The sequence below is a fragment of the Aythya ferina genome (genome assembly GCF_964211825.1).
Source record: "Aythya ferina genome assembly, chromosome: Z".
In the NCBI taxonomy this organism is placed as follows: domain Eukaryota; kingdom Metazoa; phylum Chordata; class Aves; order Anseriformes; family Anatidae; genus Aythya; species Aythya ferina.
This window is the reverse complement of record NC_140299.1, coordinates 52,290,270-52,305,534: the sequence shown is the minus strand read 5'-3', so window position 1 is coordinate 52,305,534 and position 15,265 is coordinate 52,290,270. Positions and strand designations below refer to the sequence as shown.

The 15,265-nt window shown below is 44.6% G+C and overlaps 1 protein-coding gene across 2 annotated transcripts in view; it reads right to left on the bottom strand.

Annotated features, from left to right (window-relative positions):
• ABCA1 (ATP binding cassette subfamily A member 1) overlaps positions 1 to 15,265 on the bottom strand; it is a 91,580-nt gene that overhangs the window by 32,598 nt on the left and 43,717 nt on the right. For both annotated transcript variants that reach the window (XM_084503469.1, XM_084503470.1), the window contains exons 7-10: positions 12,944 to 13,135; positions 6,155 to 6,241; positions 1,398 to 1,638; positions 646 to 785 (exon numbers count right to left, since the gene is read on the bottom strand). In XM_084503469.1, the coding sequence (XP_084359595.1) occupies positions 646 to 785; positions 1,398 to 1,638; positions 6,155 to 6,241; positions 12,944 to 13,135 (660 nt within the window). The remainder of the gene's footprint in view (positions 1 to 645; positions 786 to 1,397; positions 1,639 to 6,154; positions 6,242 to 12,943; positions 13,136 to 15,265) is intronic.

Below are 15,265 nucleotides of genomic sequence, written 5' to 3'. Positions count from 1 at the left end.
TGGCTCAGATCCACAGCAGGCTGAGAGGGTGTATTGACCTGTCAAGTGAAGTACTGAGCATTGCTTATATTCAAAGAGCAACAGCTTCCGCAAGGGCAGGAGTAAGGAAAGGCATGTGCATATTGGAAGGAAAATTAGAAGAGGGAGTGAAGATGGCTGTGGCTGAGCAGGGCCTGCTTGGAAGACTACTCTTAAGGCTTGGTGGAATTTGGAGATGAAGGGCACACAGAGGCAGCCCTTCCCCAGGTGCTAGGAGAGTCTGCTGAGGGGAAATAGAGAGCACATTAGGTAAACTGCTATCAGAAATGGTTAAGGATCAGCTATCAGCCTGCAACGGAGGAGAGGAAAGATATCTGAAGGCATATCAAGGTCTTTCCCAGTCTCATATCCCACATCAGAGCTGCAAATCCTGCGGGTAATCACAAAGCACCACCACAAATGTCTCCAGTAAGGTGTAGACATGGAGTAGAGACTGGCCTTTTCTCTTCAAGCCTTTGGCATGGGAAGTGAGCGACTATGGAGGCTGTGCTTTGTGGACAATCATTTCTAGGCTTGCATCTGGACCCAATTTAACACAGAGAAGCTTAGCTGTACAGCCAGAGCACATACCTCACACTGCGTATCAGAGGATAGGGTTAGAGTTACCTCAGTCATGACCTTCCTTATGGCTGGTGTGTCTGGAGTGTACAAGACCTTCCCAATCAGCAAGGGTTTCAAAGCCCTCCAAATAATTCTGGAAAGCGGGCTGGATTCCAGGTTCTTCATCAGCTCGTTGCAGTAGGGTGCTGAGGAGGAGAGGACAGGGTGAGTGGCTGAATAGCACTGTGACAACTGCAGAAGGCACATGACCCACTCGCACGCACTTTAAGGACGGTCACAGCTGAAAGCAGAGCAGCTGTCACAAAACAAAAACCCTCCTCTGCTGCAAAGCTCCACAAAATGCCCTTTTCAGCCTGAGCCTTCACCATCTGCCCAGCAAGCATGGAGTACCTGCAGAGCTTCCAGCATTAATGGCATATTCCATGATTAACAGCCACACTTACCTGCACAGCCCATGCAACACACTGCATGCCAAAATTGCACAGAAAAGGCCAGATTTCCAAAGACCGCATGCAACTGTGCTCTCCATTCCCTTCAAGGAGGTCCACATAGCCTTCAGTGGACCTTCTGCAAGAGGTCCATGGGAATCCCTTACATCTTGACACCCTTGCTGTCCCTAAAGGCACGTGCAGGAGGCAGTGGTTGGCTGCTCAGACAGCATGTGTGTACTTTTCTGGAACAGTAGCAGGTATGCTGACCCTCAGGATCACCTGCTTTCACCCGTGAAGTTTAGAATATAGCAGTCATTACAGCCATGGAGTGGATGGGACCTTGGGCCACGACAGGGTTACACTTACTTGTGGAGTTATCGTAGAAGTTGGTTACATCATCTTCAGTGTTGTTGCCTCCGAACAGTGCTTTGTAATTGTTGTCCTCGTACCAGTTGAGGGATTTAATTTTGAGCCCTCCACCTTCGGGATGGCCACACACAATACGTGACACAGCCTGGTAGATCTGCGTAGAGGAGTTTGATGCATTCACATTGGTCAGGAACATCACCTCTTGCCTCATGTCGCTCCAGCTCTTCATGCTCAGCAACTGGAAGGGAGTGGGAGAAGAATGGAGACAGGGGTAGGAACTGGATTAGTGAAGGGAAAAGATCCTGCCGTTCTCCTTCAAGCCACACATCTGTTTTCAGACAGATGAGAGTCCCACTGGATGCACAACTAACAGGAGAGACCGGGAGAAGTGTGTTTCCCCCTACCACTGTGGGAAAACGTGGAGACCATGTACTTATCGAGCTCTTTATTCTACGTTTTCTCCTTCAGTGTTGTGGTGGTTCCTGCCTTTCCTGCCCTCTCACATGGAAACCACTTCTCTGGTTGCACAATAGCTCACATTCCAGCAGTCCCCTCACTCCGGGGTGGAGCGACTCAGAAGAGGGAATAAGGAAACAACACGGAGTGGGAGCAGCTAATCAGACCCAGCCTTGCAAAGCTGCAGGCCCCAGCGCTCTGGCAGTGTCACCCGGCACAGCTCCACCAGGGTCAGCAAGCCTCCTCAGATTTACACCAGGCAGAAAGTTTGACCTCCTAGACCAGCAACGCTGTGCCTGCCCTAGCACCTCCCTGCCCCTTTGTCAACAGCTTTGCTGAAAGCCCAGGAAAACAAGCCCAGCTGCAGCCTCAGGCCTGACCACGGTGTGTGCCTTTACTCCACAGAACATGAAGCCAACCATGGTGAGAAGCCTTCTACTGCCCTGCTCGCTCAACACCAGGCACAGAGATGCAATGCTCACGGCTGGAAGGGAGATTCTGTACTGCAAGACACATTTACTTGTTGTGGCAGCTACCTGCAGGATCTGTCACCAACAAAAGCAGCAGGTGCTCAGCCTATGACACTGCATCAATGTCTCCATGCTCAGAGACATGGCCAGGCTCACCACGAGGAGAAAAATGATGCACGTCCATGAGCACTGCTTTTGTGCTACACTGGACCACTACTCTCAGGCTCTCTGGCTGGAGAAGCAAGAAAACAGAGGTGTGTCCGTACACACACAAAGTCTGTTTAGCTCAGTAACCTCTGTGATGGTGACAGTAAGTGGATGTTAGGAAACAAAAAAGCAAGGCCAAGAACAAACTTCCCCCCCCAAGTAACCTTCCAGATTCCAATTATTTTCAGCTCAGGGAACTTCTGTCTATTTGCTAACTCACAATGAATGTCTTCCATGGTATTTGAACATCTGCAAATATTTAGCATACAACATATCACTGGAAAGAACCTCCTCTCCCTCTCCTAAACTTGGCTACTGTTAGCTTCACTTGGTGCCACACTTTTTGCACAGTGAACATTCAGTCCCTATCTCTTTTTCTCTGGGCCACTCAACTCGGCAGACCTCTGTCATATCCCCAGCTCATCTCTTTACCAGGCTGACAGGTCCCAGACTGCTCTCTTGTTCCTTACGTGAAAGTCATTCCACTTCTAAATGTCCCCATTGCCCTTCTCTGAACTTTTTTCAGGTCTGCTACTGCGTTTTGGAGACAAAGTGCCTAGCTCTGTACTCCGTATCAAACAGGAGGGCAAACCACAGATTTGCATAGTGTCATGGTAACATCTTCCACAGTTGGTTCCCTATCCTTTTCTAAATCTTTTCTAGCATTTGATCTGATTTCTTGTCTGCTACTGAATATCAGGTGACATGAACTGTGATGCTCTTGCTGTGCTGCCCAGAATAGCGACTTGCACTAATAAGGGCAAGCAGAGCTGCTGAGACACCTATTTGTAATTGCTCCTCAGATGCATCTCAGAAATAAAATTAGATGGCCCCAATTACTCTGTTTTTGGAGTCAGTCAAAGCCCTGCTGCCAGGTCTGCCGTGTCTTAGTTCTGTCACCTTTGTTTAAATAAAATGGCAGGTATTCAAGGTCTAGGACAGTTGGCAAAGCCAGCCAACAACAACCCCTGAAAGCAATGGTGTCCCATAATAACTCAATGCTAATTCAACTGAGGCAGGAATACCCAGGGTCTCTGGCCCTACCCTGTAGTTAAACCTGGCCCTTTGTGTTCATTTGTAGTTCTGTGCATGCTCTAGAAGTGCCAACATCTGGGCAAAAAAAAAATCTTGATGCTAAACAAGAGCTATTTTGTGTCACATACACAAGGAGCCTCTATTTTTAGCTGCCTGAAAACACGACACATTGATATGATAGAAGACAGCTGTGAGAACAGCTAAAACCTGGGGATTCAGTACTTGTATCCAGACTTGCTTCAAGAGTACTTTCATTTCCTCACTGCTCACTGGTGCCTTTGTCTGCACCCTGGTGCCAATCAATCAGGCTCTGCAGATTCAGGGTGACTGACAGGGCGCTAACATCGTAGGATGTGAATGAAAAAGAGAAGACAACAACTGTACTTGGTTAAATATACTCAGGTGGATTTTGGATTTGATGTCTCCCAACCCAAAAGGCCGAGGCTGCACTTCAGGCATAACAGTGTGAGTCTCCAATTCAAAGGGATGCCTTGGGAGGTTTTGGTACTTTAGGTAAGACAGTTGAATTTTCTTTGGTAAATGTCCACTGCTTTAGCTAAAGTGCCATCAGCTCCTTAGGACAGGCAAAGGTACAGAAACAGAAAGGGTAGCTAATTGCCACAAACTGTCTTGCAGAGGGATTGCATTAACGAAAGTATTTGTTATTTTAAAAACAAAGTTTGAGCAAGCAGCTTTGTTTCATCTTTGGCACCAGTTTTACAATAGATGTGCAGAGCTGCTCCGTTCACACCACTGGAAGCAAATATCTCACATGGCTGAAGCGTTACTGAACTACTTCTCCCAGACATCAGACCTGGCTCCGTGTTTCTTAATAGTTGCCCTTGCTCTCAGAGTTTAATCTGCCCTCCTGGGTTGATTTAAAGAGCACAGGGACACGGACCCAATCAATCCCCACACTAAGAGACAAATATTTTGTTCAGACTATTCTCTAATTAAAATTCCTTGCTAGAAAGGCTTCTAGACGTGGCACAAACAATAGCTCTCTCCACCCCCTCAAGCTGCTGCCCTGTGAAACAAGGGAGCAAGTCCCTCCTTTTCACACAGAAATCAGCCTGCCAGACAATAAGAAGTAACTTTCGGTCAAGCCATCTGGAGCAGCTCACGCTGTACGCAAAGGAAAATGCTGCCTTTGTTTGCACAGTAATAAGGCAGCATAAAAGGTAGTCCTACCCAAAACAGCTGCCAAGCAAAAGGCACGCTACCCTGGGACATTTTCAGCCACATCAGCAAACTGAATGTCACATGGTTTCAATTATTTTTATCCCAGACAAAAAAGAAGAAAAAAAAAAAAAAGAGAAGAAAAAAAAAAAAGAAGAAAAAAAAAAAAAAAGGCAAGCTTAAGTGACGTAACGGGAAACAGCTGTAACCAAACTCTTAAGGGCAGCCTCCCTGCGAGCAGCAAGGGCTCTGCCGTGGTCTGAAGTGCAGCTGATCCGGGAATCATCTTAATTTCACTGCAGAAGGCAGCCAGTGGCAGGTTCTGGGGCTCTGGGGTGAGGGACGCGTGCCAGGGGCTGCTGGCTGGCACGGTGCTGGCTCCCGGCGGGGTGGGAGGGGAGCGCACGCTGCTAACCCCGAGTGACCCGTTCCTCTGCGCTCCCCGGGGTTACTGCCGTTCACCGCTCTGCACGGACGGGCGGACGGAAGGCTCGAGGAGGAGGAGGCTCAGTTTATTGTTTAGTTTAGGTGGTTGTGATCTCTGCTAGAGGGAGAGAGAATGTTTTTTTGCCTGGTAGCAGCATGTCGAAGTCGGAGCCGGGCAGAAAGTGGCTAAGATGTTTCTGGCTCCAAAAATTAAAATAAAAAAAATTGGGGTTTGGGTTTCTGACTCACACTAGGCATGCAGGGCTTTATTCTTAATCCACTGTTTCACCTGCAAAAACAAATACAGTCTCTACAATGTCACTTTGCCTCTGCAAATCCCTGTATTTTGTCGGAGCCTTTCTCAGTTGCTGCTGTGATGCCACTGCATTGGGTGCCCCACAAAGATCAGAAAACAATCTCTGCCCCCAAAAGCTACTTATCCAAAGACAAAGAGCAAATAGTACCCTGCAGTTTGCTCAGTTGTAACATCCACAACAGCTCTTCCACATGCCATACCCTCACCAAACCTAAGAGCAAGTATCTGCAACACAGAAACACACCTAGCATGGTTGGCAACTGAGTGAAAAAGCTGAAACAGAGGCAAACCTCCACAGGTAGTTTGCGAGCTGCTGCTAGTCAACAGATATATATTGCAAAGGTAACTGTTGTGCCACCGCTGAGAAAGTAAACCCCACAGAAAATGTAACTCCTGCGCTTCCTGGGTGTACCCAATCTTTTAGCCACATGCCTAAAGACTGGTGTCCATGATCTGGAGTTCTGTGCACCAAGGGGTTGCACAGCAGGTGTTGCCTCTGTCAACATATAGGGACAATAGCTGTAGGATGGTGGGGTAATTTGAAAAACAGCAAGGGGCTTGACTTTGAGTTGCACCAAGGAGACTTGTGCTTCTTGTACTCGACCACAGGCATGGGCAGCCACCACCACACCAATGTATTATTCTGACATAAAGGACACACTTACCTCTTTAACAAGCTTTCCCAGGCTCTCTTTCAAAGCCTCCACAGTTTCTGACAGATCCCGCAAGGAAGAGTTAAAAGAAATGTGTCTCTGCAAGAGATAAAAAGAAGATGGGAGTCATTGACAGGCACCAACCAACGCGGAAATTAAACCATTGTAGACATCCTTGTAGAGAAGAGTAGTTAGGACTGCTTACAAGGCAAAGTGATTGACAGGGAAGACAGGCTCCCTGTGCAACCTGGAGCTCAAGCAACCCCAGGCTTCAGCACCCCGTAATGCCATGGAGACTCCACAGCTTCCAGCTCAGAAATCCTGCTGCACAGTACATCTCACCTTCAGGTGATCTTCATCACCTGAGTCCTCCCACCAGGCCTGTGCATTTTCAGACTAAACCAGTGGTGCATTTTAAAAGAAACAGGTTCCTTAAAGCAACAGCACCACAACAGAAATAGTGACAGGTTTCTAGAAGTGGAAGGCACAGTTTCTTCCTGGAAACTCCATTTGCTCCAGCAGTTGCTTGACCTGGGAGTCCCACTGAAGACAACTCCTTGTTTATAGTTGCCCTCCATGTAACTGGTGGGGGGGCTGGGTTTTTCTTTCTTTTTTCTTCTGTTTTATTTCTGGATAAAGTTAAAGCACTACCTTTGACTAAAAGTTAAAGCACTACCTTTGACTACATGAGAAACATTTACTGCAAGAGAAGCATCAAGACTCTTTAGCCTAATGCTTTGGACACAATCCTTCTTTCAGAGGAATGAGGATTAAAATCATTTCCTAAGATTTCACATTCATAGCTACATATTACAGCATTGTGACACAGAGGAACAGTCAAGACCCTTGATTTTAGTACAAATCTTTTGGGCTGAAGCCTTTCATTTTTTCCATCCTTCCCAAGACAATTGCTGGAAGCAAAGTCTGGAGTCTTTCACATGCTCCAGCTGACTTGCTGAAGGGTAGTAAGAGTTGGTCGGTGTCAGCTGGTGTAACTGGGCACTGTTCCACTGATCTGCTGCTGGGATATTTACACCTAGCTAACTTTGCTGAGTGCTCAGTTCATGCCTGCTCCAAAGCCAGCTGTAAATTCAGGGAGGCTTTCTAGCGTCTATGAATTTCTACTGAACACAGACCTTAAGGTTCAGATAAACCAAAACACATCAGAGCTAGAAGAAAAGCAATTAAAACTCCCCACAGGATAAGATCTTCAAGCTATTTTAAAGGAATACACATAGCAAATATCAAAGCTACGTACCTGCACTACCACTTCAGCAATGAGATGAAGTAGAAAGTCCTAGATTCGTGCATACTGTAAGACAAGCCCGGTCAGCTCCATTACACTTCATCAAGCTCTATGCAGATTTGCATTGTTTGGTGTATTCAGGGACAGGGTGGATGAGGAAGGGTTTTCTGATGATACTAATTGGTTCAGAATAGTGAAAGTCGAAAGCCAATTGCAAAGGATTAGTGAAAGACCTCATGTTGACACACTGTTATAAAGTGCCAGATGAAATTCAGTGCTGCAAAGTAAAGTACACAGGGAGAAGACAGTTCTACCTTAAGATACCCCGGGATGGTTCTGAACTAGCTAGCACCACACAGAGAAGAGATCGCAGAATTACTATGATAAGACGGGTCAACACCAATATACATTCATGGTGCTTTCTTGTCTCTCAAGTACTATGTGCAATTTTGGATCCTCCATCTCCAAAAGAACACAAGTACAGAAGAAGGCCACAAGTATGATTTTAAGATACAAATGGCTTCTGACGGAAGAACAAAAGACCACAGTTCTTCAACAGAAATCTTATTGACAAGCAGAGGATATGACAGGGGTCTGTAGAATTAGTAGTGGGATGGAGAACATGAATAGAGCATGATTGTTCACTGCACCTCATCATAGAAGAACAGAGGGCTTCCATTGTAATGATTGGTTTAATACAAACCAAAGGAGCTACTTCACACACAACCCAGTCAAAATGGAAAAATTTTGTGCATACTATGCAATGCTGAAGGTAAAAGTTAACATGGGATTGAAAAAGGCTAAGAAGAATTCATGACAGAAAAAAAAATACCAAGTTTTCAGGCTTAGCTGAAGAAGTAGCGCGGCTGGAGTAGCACTCAAGGGACACCGAGTTGAATAGGACTTTGGTCTGAACAAGTATGTAAGCCTTATGAGATTCAAGTTTTCAAATCTGACCCTGAAATGTCATCAGTTTCCCTGGAAAATAACTTTTTGCAGTGGCTCTGCGTAGTTCTTTACATTCAGAAGTGTCCTCTAGATTCAGCGCTTCTCAAGTAGGATTGGTCCCAGTGTGACAGTGTATTTTGCAGGTGTCTGCACTAAAACAAGGTGGGGGTAATGGCTCATTTGCTGGTGAAATGCTGGAAGACATCACCTGTCTTTTCCTGGCACATGGTGGAAAGACAAAGTTCTAGCAGGTTTTGAACAGAGCTGCCCTGTACAATTACTGTGCTTGTGGCTGGTAAGTTATGCCTTCATCTAGTCTTGCCTTTTAGGGCATGCAAATGTCTTAATATTCTGCAGCTACCCATTGCACTAAGCACACGCTGTGTGCTCGCATGTGCGCGCTTACAGGACACAAAACACAGAAATACTCGAGGTAACTAGAGTTGACTGCCCAGTCAAGACAAGCCTTAAATAAACCCACCTGTCAGCTCCTGCTAGAAGGGATGGAAAACTCTTTAACATACACGAGAACACATCCGTATTTGAAGTGCTGGGAGGTTACAACAAAATTGTCACTTGCTGCAGCGTAACAGGTAATTGCTTCTGCTTAAGAGACCACTGCCATGTTTGCTTTGAAACAGTTATTACAATTTTACGCTGATCTTAGTGGAAACTGAGCACTGAACTTTGCAGAAAAATCACATGCTTTGTGTTTCTGCTTTTGTTTCCTGGGAGTGGAAGTCCCAAAGTACAGCTGCTTGAAATCATGATATCATTGTGCTTGACCGAAAACACTCAAAAGAGCAAGGAAAGCCACAAGTTTAGTTGCAGCATGTATTTACATTACGAGACCTTTTCTAAAGCCTTTTTTTTTCAACTGGAATGCATTCAACATTCAATGCTTAGTTCATGCTAACCATATGACAAAATACCAGCTGCATTATGAAGGGAAAAGAACAATTGGAGTTTCATGTGCTCACCCACACTCCTTCTAGCACCACTACAGTACAGAAGCCACAACATGTTTATGGCTTGTTACAGACCCACACCACTGGAAGTGAATGTGGCAAAGCCCTTCTTAAGCAGCACTGCTGCAAAATCCCACAAGGCCAATCTGAAATGTCTCTGTCACTTAACAGTCTCCCTCCAAGTTGTTTTTTAAACTGGGGAGATTTGCAGAGGTAAACGTTGTTGCACAGACATGTAATTTTATGCTATAAGATAGTCCCTACCCATCAACACCAGTCTGTTGGGACATCTCTGACTTAATGCCATTGCTCCTCATAACCTTCCCCTGCCTGTACAGCTCTTCCATGGGACAACTCCTGGCCTAGCACAGAGAGATAGCTGAAAATAAAACTTGTCTGCATGGAATTAGAGGTTCTGTTTCTCTGTTTTTCTCCAACCAGCTCCTCCTGCCCCACTTTAGTCTCACTGAATACACCCAGTGGAAGGCAAACCTTCCACTGAAGACAAGCTGTGCCTGCAACTGGCTTGAACAAAATGTACTACAGCCCATTGTTCTTATTGTTGGCCAAAAATGCTTCAGGGAATGGATGAAGATTGAGATGTGGGACCTAGAAAAAAGAATCTGACTTTTATAAACATTTGTTGCTTCTAGCAGATCGAATACTCCATTCAAGAAGGAAAGCTGATCCTCTGCCATGGCACCCTGTGATCACTCCCAGATTTTCTTCCATCTTAAAAAGCCCTCCCCAAATAGGTTCTTACAAAGGAGGTAACAAGGAGGCCTACCTGAACTTCCCTACCATGCCTCTACCATCCTGGCTCTGTTTTCTCGCCCTACAAGAGTAGGGTAATTGAAAGTCACACAAAGGATCAGTGGCAGAGCTAGAAAGGCGTAGGTAAAAATTTTAATTGGAAATCCTTTATCTTAACTGTACTAATCCACTTCGTGCAACACTCAGTGTCTGTTTGGGATAGAACAGATGAGCAGATATGCAAAGACAAGTATTGAGTTTTTGCCTTCTTTTTCAAACTTCCTTTACAGTGCCGTGACATTCAGAGCTCACACATTTCACTGTGCACCTGTTTTAATTTGCTTTTTAAAACTCTGGTCTCTTCATCATTCACAAAAAAAAAAAAAAAAAAAAAAAAAAAAAAAAACTAAAAAAAAAAAAAAACTGTTTTGTTTTGAGTTACCTGAAACACTTATTGTTTCCCTCAGCCTGCAAAGGCATAAACACTTTAAGCTAATAGAAGCATGTGTTGACACAGGGGTCTCAAGTCCCCTCCCCATACACCCTGACCACTCGGTTCCCAGTCTTATACCAACCCCCCTCCATCTTTCTGCACAAATGTTTGTGTAACCATACAATTACATTAGTTCATTCTAATCCAGGTCAATTCCCTAACGCAATTTGCTTATGGTCTTGCGGAGGGAACAACAAACAGGAATGTACAAGGGCAAGAGCAAGCAGGTGGATGCTGGCCTGCATCTTCCATATGCAGCACACCAGACATGACAGCCACCTGAACAGCAAAAACTTCCATTTTACTGTTCAAGACTTTAGTGTTGAACTTACACAGTTCTTGCACATTGTTCCAAGTCCTCGTCATTCCAGTTGTATCTACCTAATTATATTAAGATGTTTTTTTCTCTGCCTCCCCAAAAACCAGCAAGCAGAGCTTAGGTCTCATCATGTGAGCCAAATACCTGCCTCTAAATTTCTGTTGTACCTGCATCTGACTTGGCCCTTACTTTTACTTACTGACATCAAGGGGATTAAGCCAAAAATTAAAAATAAATCTCTGGGACAGTCAACTTGCTGGCATTGGTTTGCAGGCTCTGTAGTGGATAGGGTGCACGCTAGCTTCAGCGTGCTTGTCCAAGATTTGACCCCAGTGCCTTTAATGATAAGCTATTTGTCAAAAGCCTTCTTTGTTTAAGAACAGAAAGTTCTCTCTTTGTTCCAAGATGTTACTACAGGTCAAGGCTTTTTTTTTTCAGCCTTTAAAGCCACCAAGTTTCAAATGCATTGGTCATGATCCTGATGTTATTTTAATCATTTTGCCTGGCCATAGTGATGCAACTTGGTTTTATTTCACTCACTGAGCCATTACAGCAGCTTTTACTAGTGGATAGCATGCAACATTTTTCTGAAGAAACCCATGGACCTCTACTGGATGGTGTACAATATACAGCAGGTTTAGAACTTCTGGCTTCAGGCCTTGGGCTTCTCTGAAGCCAGGATCATGAGCAAACTTCTCAGAAGTCACCCAAAATTGCTCTTAATGTCTCTACTTTGCTGTTGCCAAGTAGCACTATCAGAGTGGCTTATGACTGCTTTCTTTCACCAGTAAACAATACAGATGTAACAACAGAGACATAGTATCTGCTTCTGCCAGCTCAATTGTAGAGACTTTCAAACATGAGTAAAAACTACCTGGAGTCTCCAGAGGGCCCAAAAGGATGATGATGAATGGTGCTAGCTGGTTACTTTCATCCTACTCAGTTCCAAAAACTCTAGAGACTCTGAATGATTTAAAGTGAATGCATGCATATATACATCAAACTGCACAAAAGAAATTGCTTATAGCCATTTTCTGATTTTTTTTCATTTTTTGCTCATTTTTGTTACGAGGGTGGTTTCAGTAATGTTACCTTATTTCTTAATGCTCATGATTAGCTTGCACTTCCAGCAAGAAAGAAAAAATGCAGATGGGGGACACATGGCAAACTGAAAATGATCTGCAGAGAGAACTGTCCACTGTGCACTGCACTGAAGAGTAACATGATTCCAGTACTTATTAATGACCCTCTTTGACTGGGGACAAAGCCAAGCAAGTGGTACATGACTTTCTGTCCTGAAAGGCTCATCAAATCTGGAAACTCACACAGCCAAAGTGTTTATTTCTTTCAGTGCACACAAGAGAGTGTTTGTTTTACTGGGTAACAGAGTGGGTTCTGTGGTCCCTTCTCGCTGATATTTCCAGCACTAACTTCCTCAAACTTTTGCTCTTTATCCAGATATTGTGGGCATGTAACAACAAAACATCACTGGGGTTTCTTAGAATAAGCGGCTAAGTCTGCCCAGATTGCAATCACACCCTAATTGACACGTTTTCCTTAATTTCAATGAGTTTTGGAGCACTTGCTCCAAAATCTGTTTAGTTGGTCAGCCTTTCAATCAGGGTCTTTAACAGTTGACTCCTCTTCATATGAATTAAATCTGCTCCTGGCGAGGAATTTCCGCACTCTACATACAGCCCCTTGCTAAGTGCAGAGGATGATGGTTTTAGCACCCAGCATGGGCCGGTCTAACACCTGTGCTCATTTCAGCTGCGATACAGCTGACCAAAACACAGGGACAACCCATCATCTGTTTGTTACTATACCGCATAAATATTTTCCTCTTGACAAACTAAATCATAGCCCACACACATTTACACTATGCAAGTAACACTGCAACGGAAAGGGTAGGAATGACAGGAAGAAGCAACTTTGTTCAAGCTTCAATGATAAAGACCATATTCTTTCTTAATGCCAATAAACAATTCACTCTAGAAATACAGAGATAAATTCCCAGATTGAAAACACCACAATGTCAACGATAGCTTCTCACAAGTTCAACTATTAGACTCACCTGAAGAGGCTTCAAAGGATTCAGGTTAGCACGGAAGGCTTGTTCGGCTGCAAGGAGCTTTTCCTTTGGTAAGGCGCAAAGGAAGGCTTCAGAGTCCATGGCCACTGACTGATTTTGGATTGTAAGAAATTCAGACAGCATTGAGCTATTGCAGAGATCTCGCAGTCGCATTCGGTAGCCAGACACTATGACCTAGACAAGTGAGAAAAGCATATAAATCTCCCTACGTGTAAGAGTCATAGAACAAAGCTGGTCATCACCTAGACAAAACTAACCATTCATGACATTTCCAGATAGAGGGAAGAGGGCATTTTTCTCTACAAGTTGCATGGTCCTGACCCACACGCAACTCTGAATTCCAAGAAAAACATGTTTCCCTGCAGAGTACGTGGGGGAAAAGTCCTGGGGGACACAGGTCTCTCTCCACTTCCCTGCACACATGCTCAGAGCAGCAGTAATCTTGTCCTCCACAGCAGCCATTTTCTCCAACCAAGGGTACACGCATTGCCCAATATTCAGTCTCCTGGGAACTGAGCCACAGGGACAAAGCAAGGCTTGTGACCAGACACAAGTCTGGCAAATATATGTGAAGGGCAAAAGACCTATGTCCCCAGCTCCTTAGTTGGATCTGCCAGCTACGTTTTCAGTGTGGTTCTGGATCAGGATCACCTTCTCCTGTAGCTCTTGATGCATCTCTTTACTAGCAGCCAAGATAAACGTTTTGCAATGTTTCGGGGGCAGATAATGTACCAGTGAAATAAAGAATAATCTTACTGACTGCAACAAACAAGAGATAAGATCCTCAAGTCTTCTTTTATGGGCATATTTTTACTTAAGGTGATGGTTTGCTTGTGGATGAGGTTTACTCATCCACAAACAATCACCTTGTTTGTGAAGGAAATGCGTAAAATTGCTCTGATTGATCATGAACACCTTTCAGCCCTGTTAGGCAAGTTTATTTCTTTAATAAGGTCAATAAAACATCTAGGTTTGTTCAACAAGAAAGAGGTGCACAGCAAACAGGTACACACTTCAAAAAAGTAATAAACACAAGGAAAATCTGGAATCTTTTTGGAAAGGATATTTTGTTTGCCTTGGGGCTAGAGAGAGTGAACAATTTGATTGTGAACACACAGTGAACAAGAGCTTTACAGTTTATGTTTTCTGTTCTTTTGTAATACCCAACATGCATTGCCCAACTTCCAGCAAAAACTAAAGAGGATTGATCTACATCCCAGAAGAGTTAACAGTTTCTGCGTAATGCTGGTAAGCTTGAGAATTTTCTTGTCTTTCAAAACCAAAAGGGCATCAACAATCCAGGGGGAAAAAGAGCACTATGTTCAGAAAACAAGCGGATGGAAATGATATGAGAGGGAAGAGATTTATAATGCAACACTTATGCAAACCTTTAACTTTAGTCTGCATCCACATGCCAAAAATAGGATGTTTCTATGCTGCACACTCGGCTGAATACACAGAATAACTCCTGCATCAAGAAGTCAAGACTTTTTAGAAAGATTTATTATTTTTTTTTTGCCAGCAGCGTTACTACCACATGCTGTAAAAGGGATATTCCTGTGAAACTGGAATGACACTCAGGAGTTGTGGGCTCAGTCAAAAATAGCTTCCCTGGGTGGATATACAGAAAACCAGTGTCTCTCAGTGCTCACTTAAAAAATGAGGATGAACAAATCTCTAGTGTCTGACCATCTATTTCACTCAGATTTCAAGCTCCTTTGGATAAAAGATACTCTTATCAAACACAGCCCATCCATGGCTCATGACCCTAACACAAACCTACCTACCCTTCCTACCTACCCAGTCACACCTAGCCAATTCTCTTCAACATTTTGAGCCACCTGAAGCCACAGTGTCTTCAATAAGCAAATAAATGGCAGGTTAGTTCCCTAAGACTCCCAAAATGCCAAGCTCATTTCCAAGAAAGCAGTCACAGGTGACTGTTTTAGGTTCACAGGTCACACTGTCCTCTCCTGGGACTGTCCCTGTTGTATAAAACAGGGAGATTTGTGCCAGGCAGCATACACCTGGCCACTGTTATTTGCTCCTCACTGCCATTGAATGGGTCACGCTGCAGCCCAGACCAGGACCTCAGCCTTTTTCCCGCAGATATGGCCCTACTCCTGCCATCCGAGCCATGATCCAGCATGTGATCACACAGCTGCCTGCCCACTGGTGGTCTGGGCTCCTTCCAAACCCCACGGCCCCTCAGCATGCCTGCTACTGTCAGAGAAACACGAGGTTGAGCTTCTCTGCCCCAGGAAGCAACGTGCACATCTGGACAAGGCTTTGGCCAATTTTATG